At 40.4% G+C, this 27873-nt stretch overlaps 1 protein-coding gene across 3 annotated transcripts in view; it reads right to left on the bottom strand.

Moving 5' to 3' along the window:
- rtel1 (regulator of telomere elongation helicase 1) overlaps nt 1-27873 on the bottom strand; it is a 50122-nt gene that overhangs the window by 14832 nt on the left and 7417 nt on the right. For all 3 annotated transcript variants that reach the window (XM_051426007.1, XM_051426006.1, XM_051426005.1), the window contains exons 2-24: nt 24774-24972; nt 18982-19072; nt 18471-18552; nt 18097-18157; nt 15523-15598; nt 14680-14764; nt 14111-14176; nt 13581-13737; nt 13409-13447; nt 13208-13283; nt 12054-12151; nt 10650-10705; nt 9977-10048; nt 9781-9862; nt 9261-9393; nt 7137-7250; nt 6513-6553; nt 6321-6406; nt 6130-6207; nt 5349-5426; nt 4702-4848; nt 4385-4500; nt 1527-1650 (exon numbers count right to left, since the gene is read on the bottom strand). In XM_051426007.1, coding sequence (XP_051281967.1) covers nt 1527-1650; nt 4385-4500; nt 4702-4848; nt 5349-5426; nt 6130-6207; nt 6321-6406; nt 6513-6553; nt 7137-7250; nt 9261-9393; nt 9781-9862; nt 9977-10048; nt 10650-10705; nt 12054-12151; nt 13208-13283; nt 13409-13447; nt 13581-13737; nt 14111-14176; nt 14680-14764; nt 15523-15598; nt 18097-18157; nt 18471-18552; nt 18982-19072; nt 24774-24972 — 2157 coding nt within the window. The remainder of the gene's footprint in view (nt 1-1526; nt 1651-4384; nt 4501-4701; nt 4849-5348; nt 5427-6129; nt 6208-6320; nt 6407-6512; nt 6554-7136; nt 7251-9260; nt 9394-9780; nt 9863-9976; nt 10049-10649; nt 10706-12053; nt 12152-13207; nt 13284-13408; nt 13448-13580; nt 13738-14110; nt 14177-14679; nt 14765-15522; nt 15599-18096; nt 18158-18470; nt 18553-18981; nt 19073-24773; nt 24973-27873) is intronic.

The raw sequence follows: 27873 nt of genomic DNA, 5'->3' as shown, positions 1-27873 counted from the left end.
CCCTTGATTATTTAACCATTTTTTAAACTAATAACTAACAGCAGTCAACGTCAGACAACACTATCATACTTGAACAGTTACCTCATGTTTGTGAAGTGGTGACAAAATGTTAAAAATTAGACATATCAGAATTGAATATGAACATGAATTCCACTAAAAGCTCCCTGCACCAAACTCCCTTTAAGAAACAAGACATGTGTCCATAAAAACATGACTAGAAGGATAAGCTAAATGCCACTATTTGTTGACTGTCTTCTTGTCAGCGTTCTGCTTCCATTGTAGCTGCGCTCTTTCAGTAGGAGACCGTGACAATGAGAGACAGACAGTAATAAGGATTTCTCACTAAAATAAGTGCTGGTTGGTGGATCAGATACACACTGAATTGAAGACCGACTTATTCACGGTCCATTGTGTGTGTTCTTTTTTTGGGGGGGGGGTTACCAAAGTAACTTCTATTCTGCTGCATCCTGTCTGGTTCTGGAGAGAGAGGCTACGCGTGTCTGCTCTCCCTGGCTGTAGTTCATTGGATGGCTCCCCCAGTCGTCTCTGAAACAACTAGATATTTAGCTTGCTAGATATTTTTCTGGTGTCAGCTAGGCAAGGGCAAGCTCTTGTTGAGCCCACGAGTTGAACAGTTCACACATGATCCTCCTCACAGATGCAGGTGCTGATTTGCCTCTGATCTGGGGGCATTTGTCTGTGATCTCCCAAAATAGTTGTCAAGTGGTAAATCCGGGCTTTAATCACATGTGAACTGTGCATTACTTTTCTGATTAATGCAGAACTTATAAATGTACAGACAAGCTTAATATTTGGTTATTTGTGATAACATGTATATATGACATTTTTAGATATTGCTGAATTTTTTTCAAATAATTTGGTTGCTGATGTCTGTATTTGGATATCAAGGCACTTGAGGCAGGGCTGTTTTACAGGCTGTGATGCACAAGTGTAGAGACAGCTCTGTAGGAGTGCATTCAGTTGCACAGCATACTTTAGAAAACAGAAGGGGCAATAGTCCAACACACATTTTTCATACTCCCCTTCCCATATTTCCATTACCAGTTTAAATGCATGAGTTGTGCTGAGAATTTATTGGAAATAAAATGTGTTTATCCCCGGAGCAGAAATTAGTTTAGCGTCTTTTCTTCAATAAAAACAAGTCTGCTCTCCCTGGCTGTAAAGACACACCTTCAAGCTGTTGCAATGGAATTTGGAAATCCCTGCCACGTTGGGCTGGTGTGCTGACTCGAAGAAGTTTTAACATTAGGGTCTGGGGATTATTTTAACAATATCATGGTTTTACAGAGGAGTGGTTTCTGTTGAGTCTTTCAAAAATAAAATTTGTACTTTCAGCAGCAAAAGCCAAACATAACTGAGCTGCAGTGCACTGGTGCCACAGCAGACATCACCAACCCTTGGAAAATCATACCAATGTTCATTTTGTGTTGTTAGCTAACAGACCAAATTACCCCAGTACAAGGAATCATGTCATTTGCGTGCACTTTGTGAATGCTAGAACCTACCATTTTCTGTGCAACCCTGAAGAACTGAGAGACATCACGGACCACATTCCCAAAGCCATCATAGAGACGCACATACGGCCTGACCCACGATGGAAGCTGAGCCCTGGCATCAGACATTTTAAACCTGTGGGAAAAGTCAAGTTTGGAGTTTGAAAGAAGTGGGCATTTAGGTGAAAGTATAGGTTCCTCTTGGATTATGAGTCTTCTTGAGACTAAGATCCATGATCTCTCACGCTGTGCCCCATCGTTCAAATATCATATAGTCCTCCACTCTGTTGTGGTCTGGGTAGCTCTGAACTTTATGTTGCACAGTGTACATGAAGCAGCTATGCACAGCTGCAATATATATTTAGGGACAGAGCCAATGTCAAACCCTGTGAGGTCTCTATTGTTACTGCTATGTTTGTTATTATTACGCTTAGCCCTTTTCACTGCATTTTTGACCCCCTAAACATATACGAAAAGTCTATTTTATTTGGCAAAGTGGTCAGGCCTGGTGAAAAATTGGATATTCTATGTGTCACATTAGGCTCGGCCACTAGGTGGTGCTACTATTAGGAAAAGTAGGTTTAGGCTAATAACTCCCGCATTGTTTATCTCACATTCAAAAACCTTATATCCATGCATTCGGTCAATGGAGCTGCATCTCCCCATATAGGCCACGCCTATTTCCGCCTATACGTTTTTTTCGCTACACTGCGAAATGTCCATGCACAACGTTCCGCGTTCCATCTATACGTTTTTTTATCCGATTTGCATGAAACTTTTTGCGTAGCATCTGGAGACCGTCCTGGCAAAAAAAGTAATTTAAAGTATTTTGATATTTCAAAAAATAAGCACGTTATAAAATTAGCACTTCCTGTTGATTTTTCGTCAAAAAAGGAAGTGGGGCCTTTCTCCACATTTGTATGTCCGATTGACACCAACCTTGGGTCAATAGTTCCTTATGTCTTCATTAGGCATCGTGCACAATTTCAGGCCATTGCCACATCGGCACGTGTGATTAAAATGAAACTTGGTACGATGATTGCCCATGGCTCCCTGAGGCTCACTTAAAAAGGAGAAAAAACCACGCCACTGGGTTGCACTCTGGCGGCAGGGTAAATCCCTCTGCGGAGACCGTAAATACTGAATATGTAATTCACAGGGCATGTGTAGACTGTTGCCTGAAGCTCACACACCAAAAATTGTGTTTGTAGCGCCCCCTACAGTATTTCAACAAAGCAGCCCCGACGCAACGTTTTCACTAATATGTATGAAACTCGGTAGGCACGTGTAACGTTTTTACTCTCGGCGGCCATTTTGTTTGTCATTTTCACTTTTTTGCCTTGTATTTGAACAAACTCCTCCTAGGGAATTTATCGGATCTGCTTCAAAATTGGTCAGTACAGTCCAAAAATATTGCTGACTGAACACCGTACTATTTGCGACTGTACGTTGAAGGGCATGTCCGTGGCGTGCCATCAAAGTTGGCCATTTTGAATTCCGTGGTCTTGTATTTGAACAAACAAACGAACTCCCAGGGAATTTATCGGATCTGCTTCAAAACTGGACAGTACACTTGAGAAATGTTGCTGATTAAAAGTTAAGAGATTTGTGACTGTACGTTGAAGGGCGTGTCAGTGGCATGCTGTCAAACTTTGATGTACCACCAGAAGACAAAAATTTACTATAACTTGAGTGTACATTGTCCAGTCAAAAAAGGAAGTGGGGCCTTTCTCCACATTTGTATGTCCGATTGACACCAAGCTTGGGTCCAAAGTTCCCCATGTCTTCCTTAAGCATCGTGCACAATTTGAGGCTATCGCCACTAGGTGGCACTCTTTAAAACTAAGAAATGTATATCTCCCTGCATCAGCACGTGTGATTAAAACGAAACTTGGTACGATGATTGCCCATGGCTCCCTGAGGCTCACTAAAAAACGTGTCAACAATTTGCCACTAGGGGGCGCTCTGGCTGCAGGGTAAATCATTCTGCGGAGACCGTATTAGTTATGAATTCACAGAGATAGACTGGGGCCTGTATCTCACATACCAAAAATCGTGTGTGTTTTATGTGAACGAACTCCTTCTAGGTACAGTACAATAAATTTCAGTACAATCAAAACAAACTGTACTGAAAGTTGTGCTATGTCTGACTGTACGTCAAACGGCATGCCCATGGCGTGGTGTCAAATTTCAACGACTGATTTTCAATGAAAAAGGAAGTTGCCGTAACTTCAGCGTACATGATCAATCTCAACGAAACTTCACATTGATCTGATTTGCATGAAAAAATCATGTTGTGGTCCGCATGTGTTACAGCGGCACGTGTTACGCAACAATTTTTAACGTTATTCTATCCTTCTATTTGTGTGTTGCCTAAGGGAGTCGGGCGAAGTAAGTTTTTCATTGTATGTATAAACCACTGTGTTTCTTACTATACATATGATAATAAACCTCTTGAATCTTAATAAGTTGTGTAATATTTGTGTTTTTTCAATTTCTTATTACATTCTGAATTCACATCCTTGAACATCAGTAGTCCTTGGGACTGACTGATTCACTGATTTCATTCCTTGAAAGTGGAACTCAGAGATGATTTATGTTTATTTTATTTTATTCTAGTTTCATCTAAACTAGTAGTAAAAGTGCATTTTTCACCCTGGAGAGACTGAGGCAGACCATCTGCACATGACTAAAATGATTGATTAACAAAATAGTTACAATTCAATTTTCTGTTGTTTAAATAATTGATTAATCGTTTCAGCTCTACCTATCTTAAATCACTGCCACTTGAGAAGAAATTTGTTGGTATGAGTAGTTCTGCATGAGGGCCAAAATTGTATGAAGTATAAGAACAAGTAAAGATGTCTGACCTCTGATCACACAGGAAGATGGCTCCATAGTCATCCTTGTGGCGAATGACTCTCCCAATAGCCTGATTCACTGCTCGGAAAGCCTGCTGTCTGTACCACTGCTGCCCAGACAGGTACTGCGAGCACACACGCGCACACACAAGTTTCTTTTGCATGCATCAGAGAGTGTGTGTTTTGGCCTAAAACATTACAGACTTTGTGGCTGTGGCTGGGCTAAAGCTGGCTCTAACACACATACACACAAGATGAGCCTGAACTGAGCCACTGAAACCACATCAAACCTCTTCAGTGATACTCAGTAAGCAGTTTACTCTAACCTTCAGCCCAGGAGTTTTCTTCCGACACATCTCATCCAAGAACTGCATCTTCAAGATGACTCGAGGGTCCATCTTTGGAGGGAAAGGAAGGCCAGTGATGATGACACCCCGACCAAAGGTGTCTGCAAAATCCAGACCCTCGCTAGCCTGACACAGGAAGACATTTAAAGAAATCCTGTGAGAGGGCAGAATTTGTGTAACCTTATATGCTATATGAAGGAAACTACAACTTAATTTCAATACCCTGAAATCTGTGACTGCCATCATATGAATCATACTACATTACATATTTTTATTGTAATGTATGATACATAATTTCTTTTGTATGACTCAATCATTTGTAGTAGTAGTAAAAAGGGAACTATATCTGAATTTAATAAGTTATTAAGTACTGACAGTATAGATTCCCGAAACCTTTGCACATATCACATTTATTTTTTTGTTCAATTTATGAAATAAAATGAAACAATGCATGACTGTTTGCTGCAAATATTGTGTTTTACGTTCCATACCACGGAGAGACTGTGTTTACATGTTTTCAATGAAAAAGAAATCACCAAAATCTGTTATTTATCAAAGGGTGCCCAAACTTTCACATAAAACCTTTTTAGGTCTTTCTTGATTCAGTGAACACACATTAACCTCACCTTCCCTCGACACACAGCAAAGAAAGATCCCCCTTTGGATGCTGGATCATTGACTTTGTTGTAATATCCATCAATTATCTAAGAACAGAAAGAGAGATCAACTGAGAAATCCTAAGGAAACTTTACCAGCTCATGAATTATTGTGATACACCTGGAGGTTTCATATTCATGCATCTAGGCAGTTATAGGTTATATGTATGAGATAAAAGCAGCCAACAAGTATTGGCTTCGTAAGGTGGAGTCATGGTGTCCTGAGCAGAGAATGGTGTCACACTCCCTCTGCCAGTGTTTCTATTTCAGCCTCTCTGTGGTTTGTTTACATAGAGAACAAAAACTGTTCTGGTGATTCTTATTTTGTTTCTGCCCACTTTGAATGAAGTTATGATATCACATTGATATGGAAGGTAAAATTGCTGTTTTTGTCTATGGAGTCTAAGCAAGTGTTAGTGATATACAGCTACTTCTGGTTAAACAAAAGTTCTATCTCTGTAGGGATCCTGTCAATGATGTGAGCCTGAGTCAGTGGCAGAAACAACAACTTTCAGTGGATGGACTTTGACAGGCACATTTGTGTCAAAGGATTAACATTATCCTATGTTGCAGCCATAAATATTTTCACATCTAACTCAGTGAATTAAGGGTTAATTTGCACAAATTAGCGTTGATGATTGTTGGAAAGACAAATAAAGACAGTTTTGATGAGTTTTATTTTGTTTTGGTCCAATGCGACACCTACTGGAAAGATAATTTGGTATATATAACATTTAATAAAAAGACTCACCTCAGTAAAGGTGCCCTTTCCTTTAGGTTCAACAAACATAGGCTTTACGTTCTCAATGCGATCTGCATGTCCATTAGCCTGGTAAGACAGCATACGCACTTTACCTGATTTTACACAACATTCAATCCGGAAATAATTTGGAACATTCAAAATAAATAAACAAAAATACACTGTAACAATTCTGCTCTTACTCTCCAGAAGTCAAGGGTCTTTTCCATTAAAGGGAAGGAAGGAAAAAACACTAAGAGACCATGAGGTACCACACGGCTCAGGTTGGCTGAGGAGAAAACACAACAAGTAACATATTCATGTGAAGACTGACTCTGATTCAAACAGACATTATGTCATATATTGCACAATGCAGCAAAATTGCTTGATCTCACCAACAGTGTTGCCTAAAGATGCCATGTTTTCAGGAACAAACCTGTCACAGAAGTAAAGATTATTATTTTTATTTAGATGGTCACTGCAAGAAGGTTGTGTAAATAATTTTACTATTGAAGTTACTGATCCAGATGTGAGGACATGAAACAAACCTAACACATAAGATATGGTTGACATAAAAAGAGATGGATAATTTTAGCTGATATTGCCCTATCGTGGATATAATGGTATCAAATTGGTATTTATGTTTCTGATATGAAAATAGTTTTTTCCCTGTACAGGCGGCACAGAAATGCTTTTGGTCATCTATCACTGCCACCACAAATGAGAGTGAGAGAGAAGAAGCAGCTCTGAACAGTATCATCCCCAGGGGATACAGCTGGGGTCAAGAAATGTTAGAGATGCCTCACTAAAGGTTATAACTATAAACCAGCACACATACTACAGTTACCAACATAAACCAAAGTGTTCTGAACAAACACATGACAAATATAAACCATAACAAAAATTTACATTTGCATTCTGAAACATAATATTATAATATGACCCAAGGTCAATTCAGCTCTAGGTAGGGCATGATGGGAAATATTAACTACTAATGTATTGAAAAGTGTAGAACTAACCTTCTGTCAAACGCTGAACTTAACTGCACTCCATCTGGGCCTCGGTCAATGACGCTAACAAAGATCTGGTCCCGCTCAATCACATGGCTGTTCTCCAGAGTCACTGGGAATTCTCTACACCAACAGCAGGACAAAAACACACTGATCAAGATCAAGGTTGACCTGCTGTTAATATAACAACATGAATAATGTCTGCAATGGGTCCTTGTAGGTGTGTGTGAACATGTCCAAACCACCTACTATTTTGTTCAATTATTTGGTGAAAACCGGTGTCTCATGCATAAACAACAAACTACAGTGTGTGTATGTTAACTCTGTAGCAGCCTGCTGCCATTTGTATGTGATTAAGTGAAGGGAAACAGTCAAATCAGAGGCTGCAGATTTATCAACTTAGGTGTCCTGCAACCTTCAGATGGCTGCAGGGGGCTAATGAACTATATAAGTAGTAGTATAAAACAGCCTTCGATACGGATACCATCAATCACTCATATTTATTTACTGAATTAGTGACATTCCTGTATGTAGTTATTTTTTTATTTTAGTGCCAGAACAAACTGAATCTGGATTTAATTATTTTAACTAAATATTATGGTTTGAAATTAAATTTAAATCATATTTCTTTCAATTTGTGAGCAATCCAGTTTGCAATTACGGTGTCTCAAAATTCAGCTTTCAAATTTTGTTTTTACTGAGAGGCACTCATCGGGGGGACTCTAGACTAGAACAGAGGAGCTCTGATTCATCCTTTCAGAGGACTTCTTTAGACCACGAGGCTTAATGGGTATGTAGGCCATGAGGGCAGCTGTGTAGTCCCGTAGCCTCTGCTCATCTGATGCAAGCTTCCTGACTCCCCCACCCAGGACCAAGCAGCGAACCTGGGGCGACAGAGCCTTCTCTGTAGCTGCCTCCTCCCTCTGGAACTCTCTCCCCAAACAAATCTGTGACTGCACCGACCTTCCAGCGTTCAAATCAATGACAAAAACTCACCTTTTTAAAATTGCTTTTAATGTTTAGGTTAGTCCGATGTGTTTTTAATGTTTTTACTATTTTATGTTGTTTTTGCTGCTTTTATGTTGTCTTTATGTAAAGTGTCTTTGAGTATCCAGAAAAGCGCTTATAAATAAAATGTATTATTATCTATTTGTGACTGTACATCAAACGTGCCAGTGACAACTTGTCCATTTCAGCAGATTCGCCATAAAATAGTGCTCATAACTTGAGTGTGCAATGTACAATTTCCAATAAACTTGTTACTTTCCAATAAACTTGTTAAAACAGTTTTGCCGTGAACATGTCCTCATAACTTCAGCGTACGTGGTCCAATCTCAATGAAACTTCACGTGTTTGATAACAGTCTCGCCATGAACATGTCTACATGACAACATTCAGACATAGTGATACCGCCATCTACTGGCAACAGGAAGTAAGCGCTGCGTGGCGATTTTAAGCTGATTTACGTGAGATTTTCATGTTGTTGTCCGTACGTGTTACGACGGCACGTGACGCAGCCTCAGCACGCCCCGAGTTGTGTGGAGTGCGAGGTCCCGCTCAACGCTGCTTGCAGCTTTAATTATTATTATTATTATTATTATTATTATTATTATTATTAGTCTCTCCCATTTGTCAAGGCTGACAAAAGAACTGCTGCATCTCACGACAGGTATTAATTCAATTCAATTTTATTTGTATAGTGCCAATTCATAACAGAAGTTATCTCAGGACACTTTTCAAATAGTGCAGGTCTTGACCGAACTCTTTAAAACATTAATTACAGAGACCCAACAGTACCACCATGAGCAAGCACTTGGCGACAAGGGCAAGGAAAAACTGCCTGTTAAAAGGCAGATAATTAGCACTTTGTATTGACGTATTTAGCTTTTTTTTTGAGTGCACATGCTGAAAGCAAACCTTACTTAGCTCTGGGGACATGTAAACCGAGATCCACTGTAGTGTGTGGCAGTAGCATGGGTGACAAAAGGAAGCGGGCAACACTTTGCAGCACTTCCACCTCTTAGCTAGTCTAGTTACATAGTAGTTACCGTTCAGCCACCGGTCAGTAGTCAAGAAATAGAATTGTGCACCTCTGTAGGTATATTGAGCTATGAGGAGTGACAGGTAACTTACATCCTCATCTCAGAGGTGAATGAGGAGAGGGGAGAGAGAGTACCACTGGTCAAAATGATGCAGCGAACACCTTGATTCACCAGATCCTGCATGCTGAAGCCAGGAGAGAAGCACCAGTAACTCAGGATGTTGCCTACAAGGTGGAAAGAAACACATACTCTTAACGCCCTTTTAACCGGGTTTACTCAGAATTTGGACAGGTCAGCAAGAGAAACTAATGACTAACTAAAACTTTCAACAGGGTTCCATATCTGGTTCTGATATCCACAAAGAAATGGTGTTGGTATTATTAGAGTGTTTAGCCTCGGAGTAGATTTTGCAGTTTGAGTGCTGTTGAAGCATGAAGCTGGTCGTCCTCACTGCTTCTGACAGGACGAAATTGCATCATTTGAACAAACTGTTCTGAACTGACATGCTACACAACTAGGAAAAAACCTCTCTAACTCAGTGTGTGAATACAGGGCTTAATGATTCAACTGCTGTAATGGTGTGAATACTGTAACTATACTGTAATCACTACCTTGTTTCTTTGAGGAAGATGAAGCCCACACATCAGTGCTTTGTTTTTTCTTGTGATAGCTGGTGTCTCGATGGATATGGACCTGAGCAAAACAGATGGATATGATAACTGGTGTCAGTGTATACAAAACTAATAAGTGTGTGGAGATGCACAATTGTTTAAATATGGCTATTCATGGCATTTCATGAACACGTACCTTAAAATGAGCTGTATTGGACTGCATTTGCTGTTGTCTTTCTTTTTCCGATGGTTCACCACAGAACACCAGCTACAAGGAAAGGAAAGAAAAGAGGGTTTATTGTTGCTTCTGTAAAATTCAATTCAATTCAATTTTATTTGTATAGCGCCAATTCATAACAGAAGTTATCTCAGGACAATTTTCAAATAGAGTAGGTCTAGACCGAACTCTTTAAAACATTAATGAATTAAAATGAAACTGCAATGGCTCAATGGTGTGCTTTACCATTTTGGTAAAATGTCAGATGGTCAGATGTAGTCCCTTCAGGAATCTGGGGGAATTTTATTTTAGAAATGTTGCAGCCTAAAATGTCTGATTTCACATCAGCTTTTCTTTTACGTGTTGCAACGTTTTTAGGCATTTATTTGCAATGAAATTGTGGGGTGAATCAGTCAGGGTGAAGACGTTTGAACTTTGGAAAGAGCCAGGTCAGCAGTTAAATTCTGCTTCCTCTTTTTATGCTATGCTAACCTAAGCAGGTCCTGACTCCAGCTCTATACTTAACACATGTCTGTGTGTTAAGTATAGAGCTTGAGTCAATTTAAGATCCTTTTGATCTCATTCTGAGAGAGAAAGTGAATAACTATTCCAAAAATCTTGGACTACTATGTAACTTCACTACATTGCATACCTGTATGATATCAGCCAGCTTCTGTAGTCCACTTGTGTTCAGGAATATTCCTGGCTCTGATGAAAAATGTGTCACAGGTGATTTTGTACTGTCACAGTGACAGACTTAAACTGTCAAAGATATTGCTTTACATGGAGTTCCCACTAATACAGTTGTGCTCATAAGTTTACATACCCTGGCAGAATTTGTGATTTTTTTGGCCATTTTTCAGGATTTTTCAATTACTCTTTTTAAATCATAATGACAACAGAAACTACCCAAATTACCCTGATCAAAGGTTTACATACCCTGGAGATTTTTGCCTGATTACATGCACAGAAGTTGGCACAAACGGGTTTGAATAGTGTAATGGTCAAAATTGATGGCAAGATGAATGCAGCATGTAATCAGAAAATACTGGAGGAAAATTTGCACTCATCAGCCCGGAAGCTGCGCATGGGACGTACTTGGACGTTCCAACATGACAACGATCCAAAACACAAGGCCATGTCGACCTGTCATTGGCTACAGCAGAATAAAGTGAAGGTTCTGGAGTGGCCATATCAGTCTCCTGACCTCAATATCATTGAGCCACTCTGGGGAGAGCTCAAACGTGTAGTTCATGCAAGACAGCCCAAGAATTTACAGGAACTGGAGGCTTTTTGCCAAGAAGAATGGGCAGCTTCACCATCTGAGAAAATAAAGCGCCTCATCCACAACTACCACACAAGACTTCAAGCTGTCATTGATGTTAAAGGGGGCAATACACGGTATTAAGAACTGGGGTATGTTAACTTTTGATCAGGGTCATTTGGGTAGTGTCTGTTGTCATTATGATTTAAAAAGAGTAAACACAGTTGTTTGATAATAAATGGCTTCACCCAACCACTAACCATGAGTGAAAGAAAAGTTTTTGTTTTATCATTCATATTCTCTAAAAAATGGCCAAGAAATCATAAATTCTGCCACAGTATGTAAACTTATGAGCACAACTGTATGTAGGTATGAATGGAAATTAGGCTGGATCTCACTGCTTTTCATGGCAAGACACGCTCTGCATAGCATTCAGTTAGTAGTAGTTTTGTGCCTTAATCTAACTAAAATGCGACCAGGTCCTGTGGTTAATCCATTCATTCACTGCTACTTTCTTTGAGGAGCTTGCCATTGGCACAATTTATACTATGTATACAGTTTTTTTTTGTAAGCTTTTTGCACATCTCCTGATGACCATGGGTGCCTGACTAATCTTAACACTTGAATGCTAAGTGGGGCATGTCTTGGCAAGAAAAGCAATGAGATTCATAATTAGGTGGAACAAAGACAACATATTCAAGATACATCACATGGTAGACCGCAGAAAATGTAACAGATCAAGTGACATGTTGTTGTATACACAAAAAGCCACTGAAATCAAGCCATACTGACGTCCTGCTAAGAATGTACTGATCTGCTCCAGAGCTTCATAGACAGCCGTCTTGCTGTTGTAGGTCAGGTGGGCTCTCTCCAACAGCTCATAGATGAAGCTGAAACAGATGTAGAAGGACAGAAGACACTGTTTGTATTGCAAGTGCAAGTCAAAAGGAAGATGTCCACTGGAGTATTATTGTAATGATTATAAGTTTTGTATACTGTATATGTTTAATATGTAGCATAACATTTAGAGATTTGTTGATTTTGATTCCACTCGTTTTGTTTTTTGTACCAGCAGCTGATCCCAGTGACAGGGGTCAACGACAAGGTTTGCTACAAATTGGCCCTAGTGCACAAGGGAGCCTCCCCTGTGCTTTCAGACCACAGAAGCTTCTCCACCAAATTAGCTCTTGTTCTTGGACCAGTTCCGTTTAGGATTCTTGGAGTGCTTGCTCATGGTGGTACTGTTGGGTTTCCGTAAATGTTATAACGAGTTCGGTCTAGACCTGCTCTATTTGAAACGTGTCCTGAGATAACTTGTTATGAATTGGCGCTATTCAAATAAAATTGAACTGAATTGAATTGAATTGGAACCTTGGTGTTATGTAGCAAATTAGCCTATGTTTCCACCAGTTTTGAGCGGAACCATTGTAATCAAGGACACACAATTTATTTTGAGTTGAAATGCTCCGAATGGTTCAAAACTAGGCTGGTTTCCTGTTGGTTTCCTGCACTTCATACCCAAACATCCTTCAAATGGAATGAGATAATATACACAATAAAAGTGCAATTCAAATCTGTATCTACCATACAGTTTTTTTTATTTTTTTATTAAATATTAAATGTGAAATTTCTTACTTCATTTTATGTCCTATTTTACATATAACCTATGACTTTCTGTTTAGGGTTCTGTATGAAGAATTTAGAGGCAGGCTCAGGGGGACGAACCAAACACTGGCTCTATATATGGCAATACATAATTTATGCACATTTCGCATTTGGGAAGTAGTTCTGAGACATTACACATTACACATGATGGTATTGCATGTCATGGCAATCTAACCAGTCAATATCTTGATGTCCACTGAGAGACAATGCTGTACTTGAAGCCGTTAGTAGAGCAAAAATGTTGCAATCCGCTTACTATCTACTACCACACTTTCACGTACATTCCAGGTTTCGTGACGCCTTTGTCACTTGGAACATCATAAGAATCGATGGCAGCTTCCAGATCCAGCAGTATCTCTGTCAAAGCAGACAGTTAAAAATGAAAGATCCCACAGAGCATGGTAAATGGCCGAAGCTAGTTTATGAGATAATCATGGGAGGCACTCAAATCTTATCTTCTTTATACCTTTAAGAATACTTACGCTTGATTCTAGCAATGGTGGCTATGTCCATTTTTAAACCTGAAACAAAAGTAATTACCAGTTCAAATTTCAAAAGTGCACATATAGAGTTGTTAAATTTTGTATCAATCAAATGCAATATAATTTGCCCATGTGTGAAACCTCAGTGGTTGAGACAATTAAGTATTCGGACCAGAGTTGAGGGATTCTACATTGAAATCCTCAGTGGCAGAGTCTCCATGGCAGACATCTTTAGCCTTCTCCACCAGCAGCCTGTCCACAGCATTAACGGCTGAAGCTACATCATACGGACTCAGGTCAAATGATGTTGATTCTTCACATGTCTTCTCCTGCAGACAGCAGAAACATCATATGATGGGATATTCTGCACTCTATTAGACCTTTAGAGCTTTGCTATCACATGCAACACCACAGTCATGTCTGTCTTCAGGATCCTGAATCTGTAGTCAGGCTGAAGTCTGCAACTTTCATCAAAAATAAACACTACATCATGTTATTTTTTATGGTTTGCATTTCCACTGATGAAAATGTGCCTAAAGTCATGCCCACTTTATAGTGTTGGGGATTTGAGATATATATGTATATATGTTTATGTATGCATGTATGTATGTATGTATGTATGCATGCGTGCGTGCGTATCCTTACATAATTTTCAATGCAAATTATAACAAAGAGAGCAAGTTAGTGAGGACAGAGTTTTACCACATTGTGAGCTTCATCAAAGATGACCACAGCTCCGTTTAGTTCGATATTGTGAGCCCTGCGGCTCTGTGGAACAAGGGGAGACAACAGAATACCAGCATTTATTTGGACATGTAATGACCATACTGACGTCTATGTTAATGTACTTCATAATGCAGTACAAGCAAACCGTTCTATACAATATTGTTATTGATGCTGATACATAGCACTCTAAGGGTCTATTTTGGGACAAAAAGGACCACTGTGTAGGATTTAGTGCGATCTAGCACTGAAGTTGCAGACTGCAATTTACGGATATTAAACAGTTTCCAATCACAACTTAGCTACAACTCAGCGAAGTCTAAGGTAATCATGGCAAAACGTTTATTTTGTCTGTGTCTATTGGAAAAGCAATAAAGACAATGGCTTATAATTCCGAAATGATGCATTTGTCTTTCATTTTTTCCCATGCCAGAGAAATTTGAGCCGAGAGATTTTCTTTTTTCATTACTTCAACTTTTAGTACAAAAGGCAGGAAATAAGCTCTCCCACCTCATTTAAAGCAATCTGACATCAGTGAGTCAGCTCACCTTTGGATCCAGCAGGTAGTTGTACGGCATAAAAATGACATCTGCTTGCTGTTTCAAGGAACGGGAGAGGTAGTAAGGACAGACCCTGCAGAAACATTTTCAGCTTTGAATTGAAATGTACAAACTTCTAAGACTCAGTTCACTATTCCTGAGGGTAAATGTATTTTTAACAACAAAGCTGCAGCACAAAGGACATAATAACAAAATAGTTCCTAGAGCGGCACCAGCAATCTTTACGACAGCAAAGTAAGAATGGGCTTCAGGAAATTGTAATTTGCAATTCTTTCAGTATTTTCTTTGATTTAATAATCCAAATGACCAATTGAAAAAATTATTGCCAGATTATTTTAAAAAAATATATATATATTTAGTTCAGTTCTATTCAATTTTATTTGTAAAGCGCCAATTCAGCAACAACTAAACTAGTAGAAATGACTGAGCTTGGCTCCACTTAATAAGACATGAGCTCCCCTGAAAAACATGAATAATGAAATTTTCGGGTGAGTCTCTGAAATATTGCCAATAGTTATTTTTGCCATATATTTATATATTTCTGTATCTTTATCATCATAGATCATCCATAAATGTAGGCTAGTATTCATCTATGATTTATGCATAAGGGGAAATTCATCACTAATTATTATAAACTTCACACTGTAGCTCAAAGATCAGAAAAAAACAAAACTTTATTAGTCCTAAATAGCCATTATTTCCTGAAAAAAGGGAGCTCCCCTAAAAGCCATGGTAAAGTTTACACACTGTTGGTTAAACACACTGTTGGCTAAACACCATGCACCAGCTTTTTCATTTTACTTCAGGACAGTGATTTGTTAGTAAATCCACCTCTGTTTGTTTCCAAATTTGACTAAGTCTTCCACATCAAGGATGGAATTCACCAAGTCTTTGTCAGTGCTCTTCCCTAAAGAAGAAAAGATAAAAATTAAGACTTGTACAAGGGGATACAAAAAGCATTTAACATGGTGACAGAATGGTGAAAACCTATGCAGGAGACAAAGAGTCTGTGGATGCGAATACAGCTAGCGCAAGCAAAAAGACTGATATTAAACATTTCACAGTCAATTTAGCTACAAGGTTTTTGTCTATTGGAAAATTATAAAAACATAATGACATGTAATTCTGAAATGATACATTTGTCTTCCATTTTTTCCCCTTGCCATGAAGAAAAAAATACTTGGAATCCCTGTATGTATTTGAAGGTAACTTTTTATAGCATTGGCTTATTAGGGATCGAGCCAGCGACCGCTGGAGGTCCCTATTGTAATTGCTAAAGTTATTATTATTATTTGTAGTAAACTTTGACTGCTAATTTGCCCGCCTGAACATATATGAAAATGAAATGTTATTTGGCAAAGTGGTCAGGCCTGGTGAAACTTAGATATTCTATGCGTCGCTATCGGGTCGGCCACTAGGTGGCGCTACTATTAAGAAAAGTAGGTTTAGCCTAATAACTCCTGCATCGTTTGTCTCACATTCAAAAATATATATCCACGCATTCAGTAAATGGAGCTGCATCTCCCCATATAGGCCACGCCCATTTCCGGCTAGAATTTTTTTCCGCTACAGCGCAAAAAGTCGTGTTCCATCCATGCACTTTTGTCCTATTTGCACGAAATCTGTCACATAGCATCTGGAGACCGTCCTGGCAAAAAAAGTAATTAGGGCCCGAGCACAAATCCTGCGAAGGCCCTATTGTATCTCTAGGAATGATTATTTTCTGCTCCTTCGGCTATATATTTGGAGGTCGCAGCATGCTCGAAAAGTCATGTAAATTTGCACAAAATTCAATCGTTCGAGAACTCGACGTATGCAATTGTCCCCGTGCACGGGCGTGCCAAATGGCTAAGCCACGCCCCCCAGAATCAGCCCCCAAGTAAGGCCGACATGTATGAAAATTGGTACGCATGTGTATCATGATTGGACAAGCAGAAAAGCCTCTTGGACCCAAACTAAACAACAAGTCGGCCATTTTAGATTTAGCTGTCATTTATGGCGATTTACACACATTGTATTTGAACGAACGCCTCCTGGGGAATTTATTGGATCGACTCCACACTTGGACAAAGCCATCTAAAGACATTAATGATTAAAAGTTGTGCTATTTACGACATTAAGGTGAACAGCGTGGACATGGCATGGCGTCCCGTGATGTCCAAATTCGAACCGTCGCCATGAAAGAGGGATTTGTCATAACTTCTGTGTACATGATCCGATCTCAATGAAACTTCACATGTTTGATAAGGGTCCCGCCCTGAACACGTCTATGTGATAATATTCAGTAATAGTGAGAGTGCCACCTAGTGGTGAAAGAAAATGTCATTTTTTATACTCCCATGTTCTAGTCCTAGCAGGATGATCAGATCTAGCTGAAATTTAGTCAGGAAATGCAAAACACATTGTTGATGATATGTGATGACTGGTGAGTGGTCGTGTCTGTGGCATGGCGGGAAATTTTTATGTACCGCCACAAAACACGAGTTTGCTTTAAAACATGAAACTGTGCACAAAATTCAGTCGTGGCGACCAGTCTTGGTCCCACAGATGGGTGTCGCAAAATGGATTAGCCACGCCCGCCAGAATCAGCGACACGTAAATTGGTATGCATGTGTATCATGATCGGACAAGCAAAAAAGCCTCTTACCCATAACCCAAACCCAACAGGAAGTCAGCCATTTTGAATTCTGTTGTCATTGTCGGTGATTTGCACATGTTGTATCTGAACGAACTCCTACTAGGGAATTTATCGGATCAACTTCAAATTTTATCAGCGCAATCTAAAGACATTCATGATTAAAAGCTGTGCTATTTATGACATTCCGTCGAACGGCGTGCCCATTGCGTGGCGTCCAATTTCGACGATTCGCCATGAAAAAGGAAGTAGTCATAACTTCAGTGTACATGATCCGATCTCAATGAAACTTCATGTTTGATAAGAGTTTCAACCTGAACACGTCTACATGACAATATTCAGATATAGTGATAGTGCCACCTACTGGCAACAGGAAATAAGCGCTGCGATGCAATTATGATCTGATTTCCGTGAAATGTTTATGTTGTGGTCTGCACGTTACGACGGCATGTGACGCGGCCGCAGCACACACCGAGTTTCGTGGAGTGCGAAGGCCCGTTCATCGCTGCTTGCAGCTTTAATTTAATTTAGAATGGAAAATGTCTACATGAAACAAATGTACAAAAACTATCAGTCTGCATCGTATTGCACTGAACTGTTCCATATTAAAATGCATCCACCCTGAATGATATCGCAGCCCATGTATCTAGATATTTATGGGATCATCTTAGAAGGGAAAGATGCACACCCCTAGGGCTTAAAGTCATTTTGTGTTGACTTTTCAGACCTCACTCATATGTACTGTATGTGGTTCTGTGTTAAACCATTACCTTCAACATTATTATAGTAGACACATGACCTGGTGGAAACTTTTCCTCTGCACATGTGGACCTGAAAAAAAGGTGATTCGATGGAATCCAAAGCAAGGAATACATTGAAATCTGTAATACCACCATTTCATCTCCAAAAACAACTTTAGAAAACCAACTTTTTGTGTCTAACCTGCTGCTTCTTACTACTTACTCACCCAAGATGGATTGCTTAGCATTTTGAATACTTTCTCAGCTCTCAGTTTACTGTTAGTGTTTAGAATCTTAACAACAAAACAACTAAAAAGCAACAGTGAGCTGAGAGAAATCTGAAGGCCAAAAAATTCTACATGTAGTCTTACAGCAGGAATAAAGCAATGCTGTCATTCACTTACCTTGGCGTGGTTGCTTTCCTGACGCATAACTTCCTGGTTGATACACAGCTGCTCTCTTGATCCTAGCACACAAACCTTTGGCCTGAATCAGCAGAGAGAACTGCAGTGTTACACTAATATGTGGGTTTACCAGAAATGGCCTAAAACTCACAACTCACCTCATCTGTGTTGTACATCAGAAAAAGGTAATGCATTGAAAAAAGCCTTCTGAATATTCAGCTGGACCTAGACTTAACACTATAAAGCATTTGAGTAAATTTCAAACATTTTTAAGGTGGTCATGGGTCATTATAACAGCAGTGCTAGTATCCTGATTTTCAGTTTCTCCCTGGTGTAAATGTTGCAAAGTTATCTGATCTGATATTAATTAAATTCCACAAGAAACATGCCTCACGTGTATGGTGGACAGGAGCAAATATTTGCTCCTGTCCACCATACACGTGAACATTCATCAGGCCTAACTAAAGAGTATTTCTTAAATCTTGTACTGCTAAGAAATTGCATTGTTTACCTGTATGAAGTGTTCTTTAACTCATTGATAACTTGTGCGAGCTGAGAGTGTGTCCTGGACGCATATATGATCTTGGGAACATCTGTGTAGGCTGGAAGACAGGAAGAACACACAATAATTACATTTCATAGAGAGGGATGTTGTCATGTCAGTAGCTGTCACTCTCTTTCTTTCTCTCAGAGAATAACTGAACCAATTCTGTCCCTATGATATCCGTGCATTAGGGATAAAGGCTTTTTCATTTGACTGGACCTTCTATGGACCAGCCTCTTCATTTGATTTTTAAACATTCACTCTAGCATCCACCAGTGGCTTGGGTTGATATAACATAGCTGGCTTCATCTATCTGTTTCCACCATTCAAACGTACCAGTCTGTTACATAAATGCTGCTCATGTACACAATGGAGTTGTATTAATGATGGATTTTAAAACCTGTTTTGCTATAGAAGCCTTAAGTAATGACCACCATGAGTGCTACATACACTTGCCCCACTTCTCACAGTGAATCACTTGATCAATTTTATCATCAATTTAATAATTCAATGGATAATTCTGTTGCCCATTTTATAATGTCCTACTGTGCACAAGCATAGAATGACATATTGTTGGGACAATTCCTATTTGCTCACATGCTGTATGTAAAATGCTTGGCTGGGTATTCAGAGTTTCATCCATACAGCTGGCATGAATGAAATTGAAAAGTGCCAGTGCTGTGATAGAATCAGAGCTGGGCAAGAGGGCAATGTAACCGGGATGAGCGGCTTCTATGGACAGCAAAAGAAAAGAGATGGTGACGGAGGAAGGTAAAGAGAAGGGACATATTACCCTCTGATAGGAACTGTGCCCAAGGCCTACCCTTGCTGTCGGGGCTCAGGTCGCGCGCAATTTTTAAACACACGCATTCACTGAAGGTGGACCTACATTACTACGCTATTACACTCTGCCACTATTTCCCAGTACAACAAATATTCCCCAGTCATTGGCTTCATGTTCTTTGCATTTGACTAAACCTTTTGCTGCCACACTTTTTTGTTTCTAATATTCCTTTAATTTATGATGTAAGCCAGGGCTCCAGAGTGTGACCAATTTGGTCGCACATGCGACCAAAATTTTTAAGAGTGCGACTAATAATTTTCCTAGGTCGCACTGGTGCACCTGACGCTGCCCGGGTGAAAACATAACACAGTTTATTTTGCAAGCGCACCATCTCTCTGTGTTCTCCTGTGACCGAACTCACACAATCATGGTAGGATCATATCGTGTTCTAAACCAATAAGAGACAGAGCTCGGGCGGGTCTTTGCCTCTGATTGGCTGTGGTCCTGTTCACCGCGCTAAGTTGCGTGTGTTTAAAAATTGCGCGCAACCTGAGTGCGAGAGAAGCTGACTAACTGAAACGGAAAAATAAAATAAACGCGGCAAAATGAGGGAAAATGAAGAGACGCAGAAATATTGAAAGTTTTTTCATTAAGAAAACCAAGCCTACAACCAGCCCTACTACTATAATCCCATCCATCCCCACTACTGAGAGTCCATCCCGTCAAGACACGGAGCCCTCGGTCCCTGGTGAGATGCCAAGCCCCAGTCCTTCGGCGACAGCATCAGACTCGGAACCAGAGGAGGAGACAACCGAGTCTGGGATAGAGCCCGGCTCCGAGACCCAAATTAAAAAGGCCAAAGGACGTAACGCAATGCACTGCCTGTACTGTCAGGAGTGCAGTCAGAATATGGCCGGAAATAGTGCATTTGTGAGCGTGTCAACAACGTTTCGTATCGAAACTTTAAAAAACATAACATGTCTAAAAATACACGATATGCGTGTATATAAGTGTGATAAGCGATAAGTGTGTAGAGAAAGTGGCCCCTCTCCCAGCTGCATTTCAGCGGCAGGTAGTAGTAATCATTATTATTATCATTAATAATTATTTTACTTGAAATGTTTGAGTTTGAAATGTTCAATTTCAATTCAGTGAAGCAATTTAAGCACAAGCACTTTTATTTGGAAATGTTTTCTTTTGCTTAGTGTTTTAGTTTGAAATGTTAAATTTCAGCTCAGTGAAGCACTTTAAACACTTTATTTTTCTTTTTATATATAATTGTGCTTCAAATAAAGACAAGCATTTCTCAACACCTTATTCTTGTTTAAAAATCATTCACATTATATGAAAGTTATGGAGAGCAATAAAAAGGTGACCTTATGGCGTTAAAGGCAACGCAATGAAAAATTTGGATACATTTTGTGCTGGTGCACCTAAAAAAAAAAGTTAGGCGCACCAGTGCAACCAATGCATAAAGTTAGTCTGGAGCCCTGTAAGCTAAGTTAGGACTGACAAATCTCCTTGCTTACAGTATCGCAATATATTGCATCATATTCCCTGTATTGTGATATATACCGATCAGCTGACACGTCGAGGAATGGTCTCCACCAGACCTCTGAAGGGGTGCTGTGGTATCGGCACGAACATGTGAGCAGCAGATCCTTGAAGTCCTGGTAAGTTGTGAGGTGGGGCCGCCATGGATCGGACTTGTTTGTCCAGTACATCCTACAGATGCTCAATTGGATTGAGATCTCTGGAATTTGGAGGCCAAGTCAAGTTCCTCAAACTATTCCTGAACCATTTTTACTTTGAGGAACAGCTTTTTATCATGCTGAAAGAGGCCGCTGCCATCAGGGAATACGGTTTCCATGAAAGAGTGTACATGGTCTGCAACCATGCTTAGGTAGGTGGTACGTATCAAAGTAACATCCACATGAAGGAACCGCACTAAGCTGGTTTAAGTCATATTTATCAGATCGCTCGCAGTTTGTACATGTTAACGATGAATCTTCAATAAATACTATAGTTAGTCATGGAGTTCCACAAGGTTCTGACCAATACTATTTACTTTATATATGCTCCCTTTAGGCAACATTATTAGGAATCACTCCATTAACTTTCACTGTTATGCAGATGATACGCAGTCTATCTATCAATCAAGCCCAATGAAATTAATCAATTATCTAAATTACAAACATGTCTTAAGGACATAAAATCCTGGATGACCTGCAATTTTCTGATGTTTAACTGAAATTCTTGTTCTTGGCCCCAAAAACCTTAGACACTCACTGTCTAAAGATATAGTTAGTCTAGATGGCATTAACTTGGCCTCTAGCACCACTCTCAGGAATCTTGGAGTTATCTTTGATCAGGATTTGTCATTTAACTCCCACATAAAGCAGACCTCTAGGACTGCCTTCTTTCATTTACGTAATATAAGAAAAATTAGACACATACTATCACAGACAGATGCAGAAAAACTAATCCATGCATTTGTTACTTCAAGGCTGGATTACTGCAACTCTTTATTATCAGGTTGCCCCAATAAGTCCATTAAAACGCTCCAATTAATTCAGAACGCTGCAGCACGAGTACTGACAGGAACTAGAAAAAGAGATCACATCTCTCCTGTACTAGCTTCTCTGCATTGGCTCCCTGTAAAATGTAGAATTGAATTTAAAATCCTCCTCCTCACCTATAAAGCTCTTCATGGTCAGGCCCCTTCATATCTTAAAGAGCTCATAGTACCCTATTACCCCTCTAGAACACTACGTTCTCTGAATGCTGGGCTACTTGTGGTTCCTATAGTCTCTAAAAGTAGAACAGGAGCCAGAGCCTTCAGTTACCAAGCTCCTCTCTTGTGGAACCAGCTTCCATTTGTGGTTCGGGAGGCAGACACCCTCGCCACATTTAAGAGTAGGCTTAAGACATTCCTCTTTGATAAAGCTTATAGTTAGGGCTGGATCAGGTGAGTCCTGAACCATCCCTTAGTTATGCTGCTATAGGCCAAGACTATCGGGGGATTTCCCATGGTGCACTGAGCTCCTCCCTTCCTCTCTCTTTCTGCACTCATTCATGTCCCATTAATGCATGTTACTAACTTCACTTCTTCCCCAGAGTTCTTGTGCTTTCTCGTCTTGCAGGTTCTTGTCGATCCTGGTGGAGCCTCCTGCCATGGTCCTGCTAGATTGCCATTGCCAATACTGTTGTTGCTGTGCACCTGTCTGTCTGTCTGTCTCTCGCTCTCTCTCTCTCTCTCACCCCAACTGGTCGAGACAGACGACCACCCACCTAGAGCCGGAGGATCTGTCCTAGGTTTCTGCCTTTTAACAGGCAGTTTTTCCTTGCCCTTGTCGCCAAGTGCTTGCTCATGGTGGTACTGTTGGGTCTCTGTAATTAATGTTTTAAAGAGTTCGGTCTAGACCTGCTCTATTTGAAAAGTGTCCTGAGATAACTTCTGTTATGAATTGGCGCTATACAAATAAAATTGAATTGAATTGAATGAATGGCAAGACCCAAGGTTTACCAGCGAAACATCACCCTGAGCATCAAACTGCCTCCACCGGCTTGCCTTTTTCCTATAGTGCATCCTGGTGCCAAGTGTTCCCAAGGTAAGCAACACACACGCACCCAGTTTAGATTATTATTTAAGATATAAACTTCAAAGACCTGAACACAAGCTACATTCAGAGCCTTCACTCTCTGCTAAACAGCCTTGTCCTACATCAGAAAAAAATGCAAATAAAATAACCAAAAAGCTAACAGAACAATGGCCAAGCATCAGGGAGAAAAAAAACTGAATTTGACAAAAATAAGCCTATAAAAAATATGTCTGATTGTAAAAATCAAATACATAATACAGACAGAGAAGGAAAACTCATCTCTGATCAATATTAACAGGAAATGATCTGCTCAAAAATAATCCAAATTCCTGGGGCGCCCAGTTATCTCAGTTAGTAGAGCTGGCACCCCATGTACTGAGGCTGAGTCCTTGCTGCAGTGGCCTAAGGTTCGAATTCGACCTGCGGCCCTTTGCTGCGTGTCATCCCCTCTCTTTGCCCCCCTTTCCTGTCTATCTCCAGCTGTCACTATCAATAAAAAGGCAATAAAAGCCACAAAAAATACAAAAAAAGAAAATAAATAATTAAAGCTGCAAGAAGCGTTTGGTGGGACCTCGGCATTTCCCCACGGGGCCTGCACGGTGGTTGCCCACCGCAGCCGCGCCACACCACGTCGTCCCATACCCAAGCCCTCATCGCCTGAAGCCGAGGGAAACCACTCTATGTCGTCATTGTCTGTACTGACCGATTTTGAAGTAGATCCAATAAATTCCCTTGTAGGGGCTTGTGCAAATACAAGGCAAAAAGTTCACCGAAAGAAAATCCAAATGGCCGACTTCCTGTGGGGTTTGGGGTATGGGTCCAAGAGGCTTTTCTGTACGTCTCGGCACGTTACACCATGCCAACCGTGTTTCATACATATCGGTGAAACGTGGCTGCTTTGTTGAAATACTGTAGGGGGCGCTACAAACATGACAAACACAATTTTTGGTATGTGAGCTACAGGCAACAGTCTACACGTGCCCTGTGAATTTCATATTCATAACTATTACGGTCTCCGCATAGTGATTTACCCTGCCACCAGAGCGCCACCTAGTGGCGGATTGTTGACACATTTTTTAGAGAGCCTCAGGGAGTGCATTGTACTAAGTTTCGTTTTAATCACACGCGCCAATGCGGAGATATTAACTTCTTCATTTTAAAGAGCGCCACCTTGTGGCGATGGCCTGAAATTGTGCTTGATATCTAAGGAAGACATGGGGAACTATGGACCCAATCTTGGTGTCAATCAGACATACCAATGTGTAGAAGTGGTCCAATTCTAAATCTAATTAACAAACTAATTCTGGTGTTTATTCGGTCGTGAAGTAGACAACCACTCAAATACTGCATTGCCATGTGATATATGAACATACTTGGTGTGTCACCGTCTGTAGCAGCCGTCCCCCAGGATGACAGAGGCGTGTTTGGGAACATCACCTCACCACCTAGCCTCTCTGCTATCTTGCGGGCAGAGACTGTGTCCTTGAAGTGCTCTCTCCAGGCCAGGGTGGCACACAGTAGGCACAGGGTTTTACCAGTACCTGTGGGACTCTCCAGAACCCCATTCACCTTCTGAAACAGACAGGCAAACACGTTTCATCTTTTGGTGATATATGTGAATATTTTCTGGATTATTGGCATATATACATAAAAAATGTGTGTAGGTATGTACAAAAAAAAGAAATTCCACAATGATTATTATCTTCTGGGAGACATCTGTGTCATATACAGTCATGAAATAAATAATTAGACCACCCTTGTTTTCTTCAATTTCTTGTTCATTTTAATGCCTGGTACCACGAAAGGTATATTACCTGAAGAATTAAATGAACACAACAAAAAATGCAGCTGATTCCATAATACTTTATGTCCTATTTGACATGCTTAAGCTTAACTGTATTCCCAGGGTATATAAGAGACCATTTCATGTCATTAGCAGGACTGCACATGCAAAGGCCTAGAGTGGTTTCCTGCTTACATTCAAGCCGTAGCACAACTCAGAAGTTGTCAGCTCTCACATAATGCCTAAAAAAAAAAAAGAATTCTGTGAAGGCACGAAGGCAGCCATCTTGGCACTGCTGGAAATTGGCATGAGTGAGAGACAGGTAGCCAAATAACTGAAGGTCTCCAAGACAGCCGTTCATTACACCAAGAAAAAGCAAGCCGAACATGGTACTACCAAATTGCTAGCTGGTCGAGGCAGGAAACGTCTTTCTACCCCACGAGATGATCATGCACTCATCCTTTCCTGTGTCAGGAATCGTCGTCAGACCTCCAGGGACCTTAAAAATGAGTGGGCACTGTCGAGAAATGTGACTTGTTCAGCAAGGACAGTTCGAAACTGACTTCTTGAAGCTGGTCTGAAGTCACACAGGGCACGGAAGAAACCCCACATCAACGTAAGGCAGAGGAACGCCCGTTTACTCTTTGCTAGGGATCACAAGGATTGGGCTAAGGTTCTCTTAAGTGATGAATCCAATTTTGAGTTGATGCCCACTCCAGCCCAGTGTTTCCTCTATGTTGATTTAGGAGCGGCGGCCCGCCGCTGTTAAATTTCTGCCGCCACGGTATCAGAAATGGGGCAGACCACAATGTAGTCACGGTTGCCTTTTAAATGATCCTGCTGACATAACGCACCCCCGTTGGCTGCCGCTCACATTGCAATTTAACAACAAGTAGAACTATTCAGAGGTTATTGGGGCTGTCCAGTTTAACTCCACATACTGTTGTGTTGATGTAGCTTATTGTCAAAACGTTCGCTTTCTTCCAAGTCAACTATTAAACTAACAGCTCCACCAAAAACGTCACCGGGGTGGGTCCGTTTTAATTTGACAACGTTCAACTTGTCAGTTCTCAGCTCAACGTCCTGATATCAAACATCTGGAAACATTAAAACGGTAAATATATTTGTTTGTGTCGCAGCGAAGTGTCAGTTCTGTTTCATATGTAAAACGTTTGCCGGCGTGACGGGGGGATGTTCAGACGGGCCTGCCCCCACTGCTAAAAGAAATCCTAGAGGAAACACTGCCAGCCAACTTACTGGTTAGGAGAAAGCCTGGAGAAGCCTACAAACCAGACTGTCTTGCCCCTACAGTAAAACATGGGGGTGGATTGGTGATGATCTGGGGTTGTTTCAGTATGGGTGGAACAGGGCAAATGCAATTGTGTGAAGGGCGATTGAACCAGGTCACGTACAGGGCTACTCTTGAAAATAGTCTTCTTCCATCAGCTGATAAACTCTTTCCTGCCTCGAATGACTGGATTTTCCAACAACACAATGCCCCTTGCCACACGGCAAGGTAAGTTAAAGCCTGGATGGAGAACCAGAACATTCAAACCATGCCTTGGCCTGCTCAATCACCAGATCTAAATCCAACTGAAAACCTGTGGAACATCATCAAACCCAAAATGGAGAACCACAAGCCCAAAAACAAAGCAAATTTGTTTGAACTTTTGCCACAGAAATGGGCTGCTGTGACAGCAGAACAATGTCAGAAGCTGGTGGAGAGCATGCCAAGACGCATGGCTGCAGTCATCAAAAACAATGGTTATGCAATCAAGTACTAACTCCTGTGTGTATCATATGACTAAAACAGACAGAAAAGAAAACATGGAATGCCTAAAAGCACAGTTTTTGGCAGTACAATGCCATAGCTATTGGTGTAAGAACTTAAGTGATTTTGGTTATTATCAAAAAAAAACCATGGGAAATGGCTAGATATCAGCTCTTAAATTAGACTCTCATGAGCTATTTTTGTTGTTATCATTACATTTGTCCAAACAAATGTACCTTTAGTAGGGATGCTCGATATTGGCTTTTTTTTTTTTTTCTTCCCGATTTTGTCCAACTCTCAATTTCCGATACCGATATCACCCGATACCGATATATGCAGGCTTTTTACACCAAAACTGTTAGGTAACAACATAACATATCTCCTATTGTGGAATGAACACATTATGCCTAATTTTATGGTGATGCCCTACTGGTAGGGTGGCCATTTCCTTCACATCAAAAAGGAGGACACTTTGCATACACGGGGACACGCAAGCAGATATTTGTTTGGTATGATCTGGTTTTAAATTTTAATGCTTTTCCACCAGATTACATAAAGGTGCATACACATACCACATAGCTAATAATAAATATACAAGATACAGCTCATGACAACGTGCCCTTCCAATTCAGATTGCATAGGTCTAATAAACATCATGCAGAAACTGTTCTTAATGTTTTTATCTGGATAGATAAAGGGTAAAAAAATGCAGCACCTTCTGAGTATGAGCATTTTCAGAATTTCAGTCCACCAACCAACGTTAGCTCACGGGACGTTCTCTGTCGCTGAGAGCTTGATTGACAGCCTGGTGATCGCATGGCGATTAAACACATGGCTCATTTGAATATTAAAATTAAAATTAGAAAAGAGCACTAACGCTAATCGCTAGCTAATCAAATCACAAATTGAGTCAAAGCTA

Source organism: Dicentrarchus labrax, unplaced genomic scaffold (genome assembly GCF_905237075.1).
Source record: "Dicentrarchus labrax unplaced genomic scaffold, dlabrax2021, whole genome shotgun sequence".
NCBI lineage: Eukaryota > Metazoa > Chordata > Actinopteri > Moronidae > Dicentrarchus > Dicentrarchus labrax.
The sequence above is the reverse complement of the archived record's forward strand: the minus strand, read 5'-3'. Positions and strand labels throughout refer to the sequence as shown.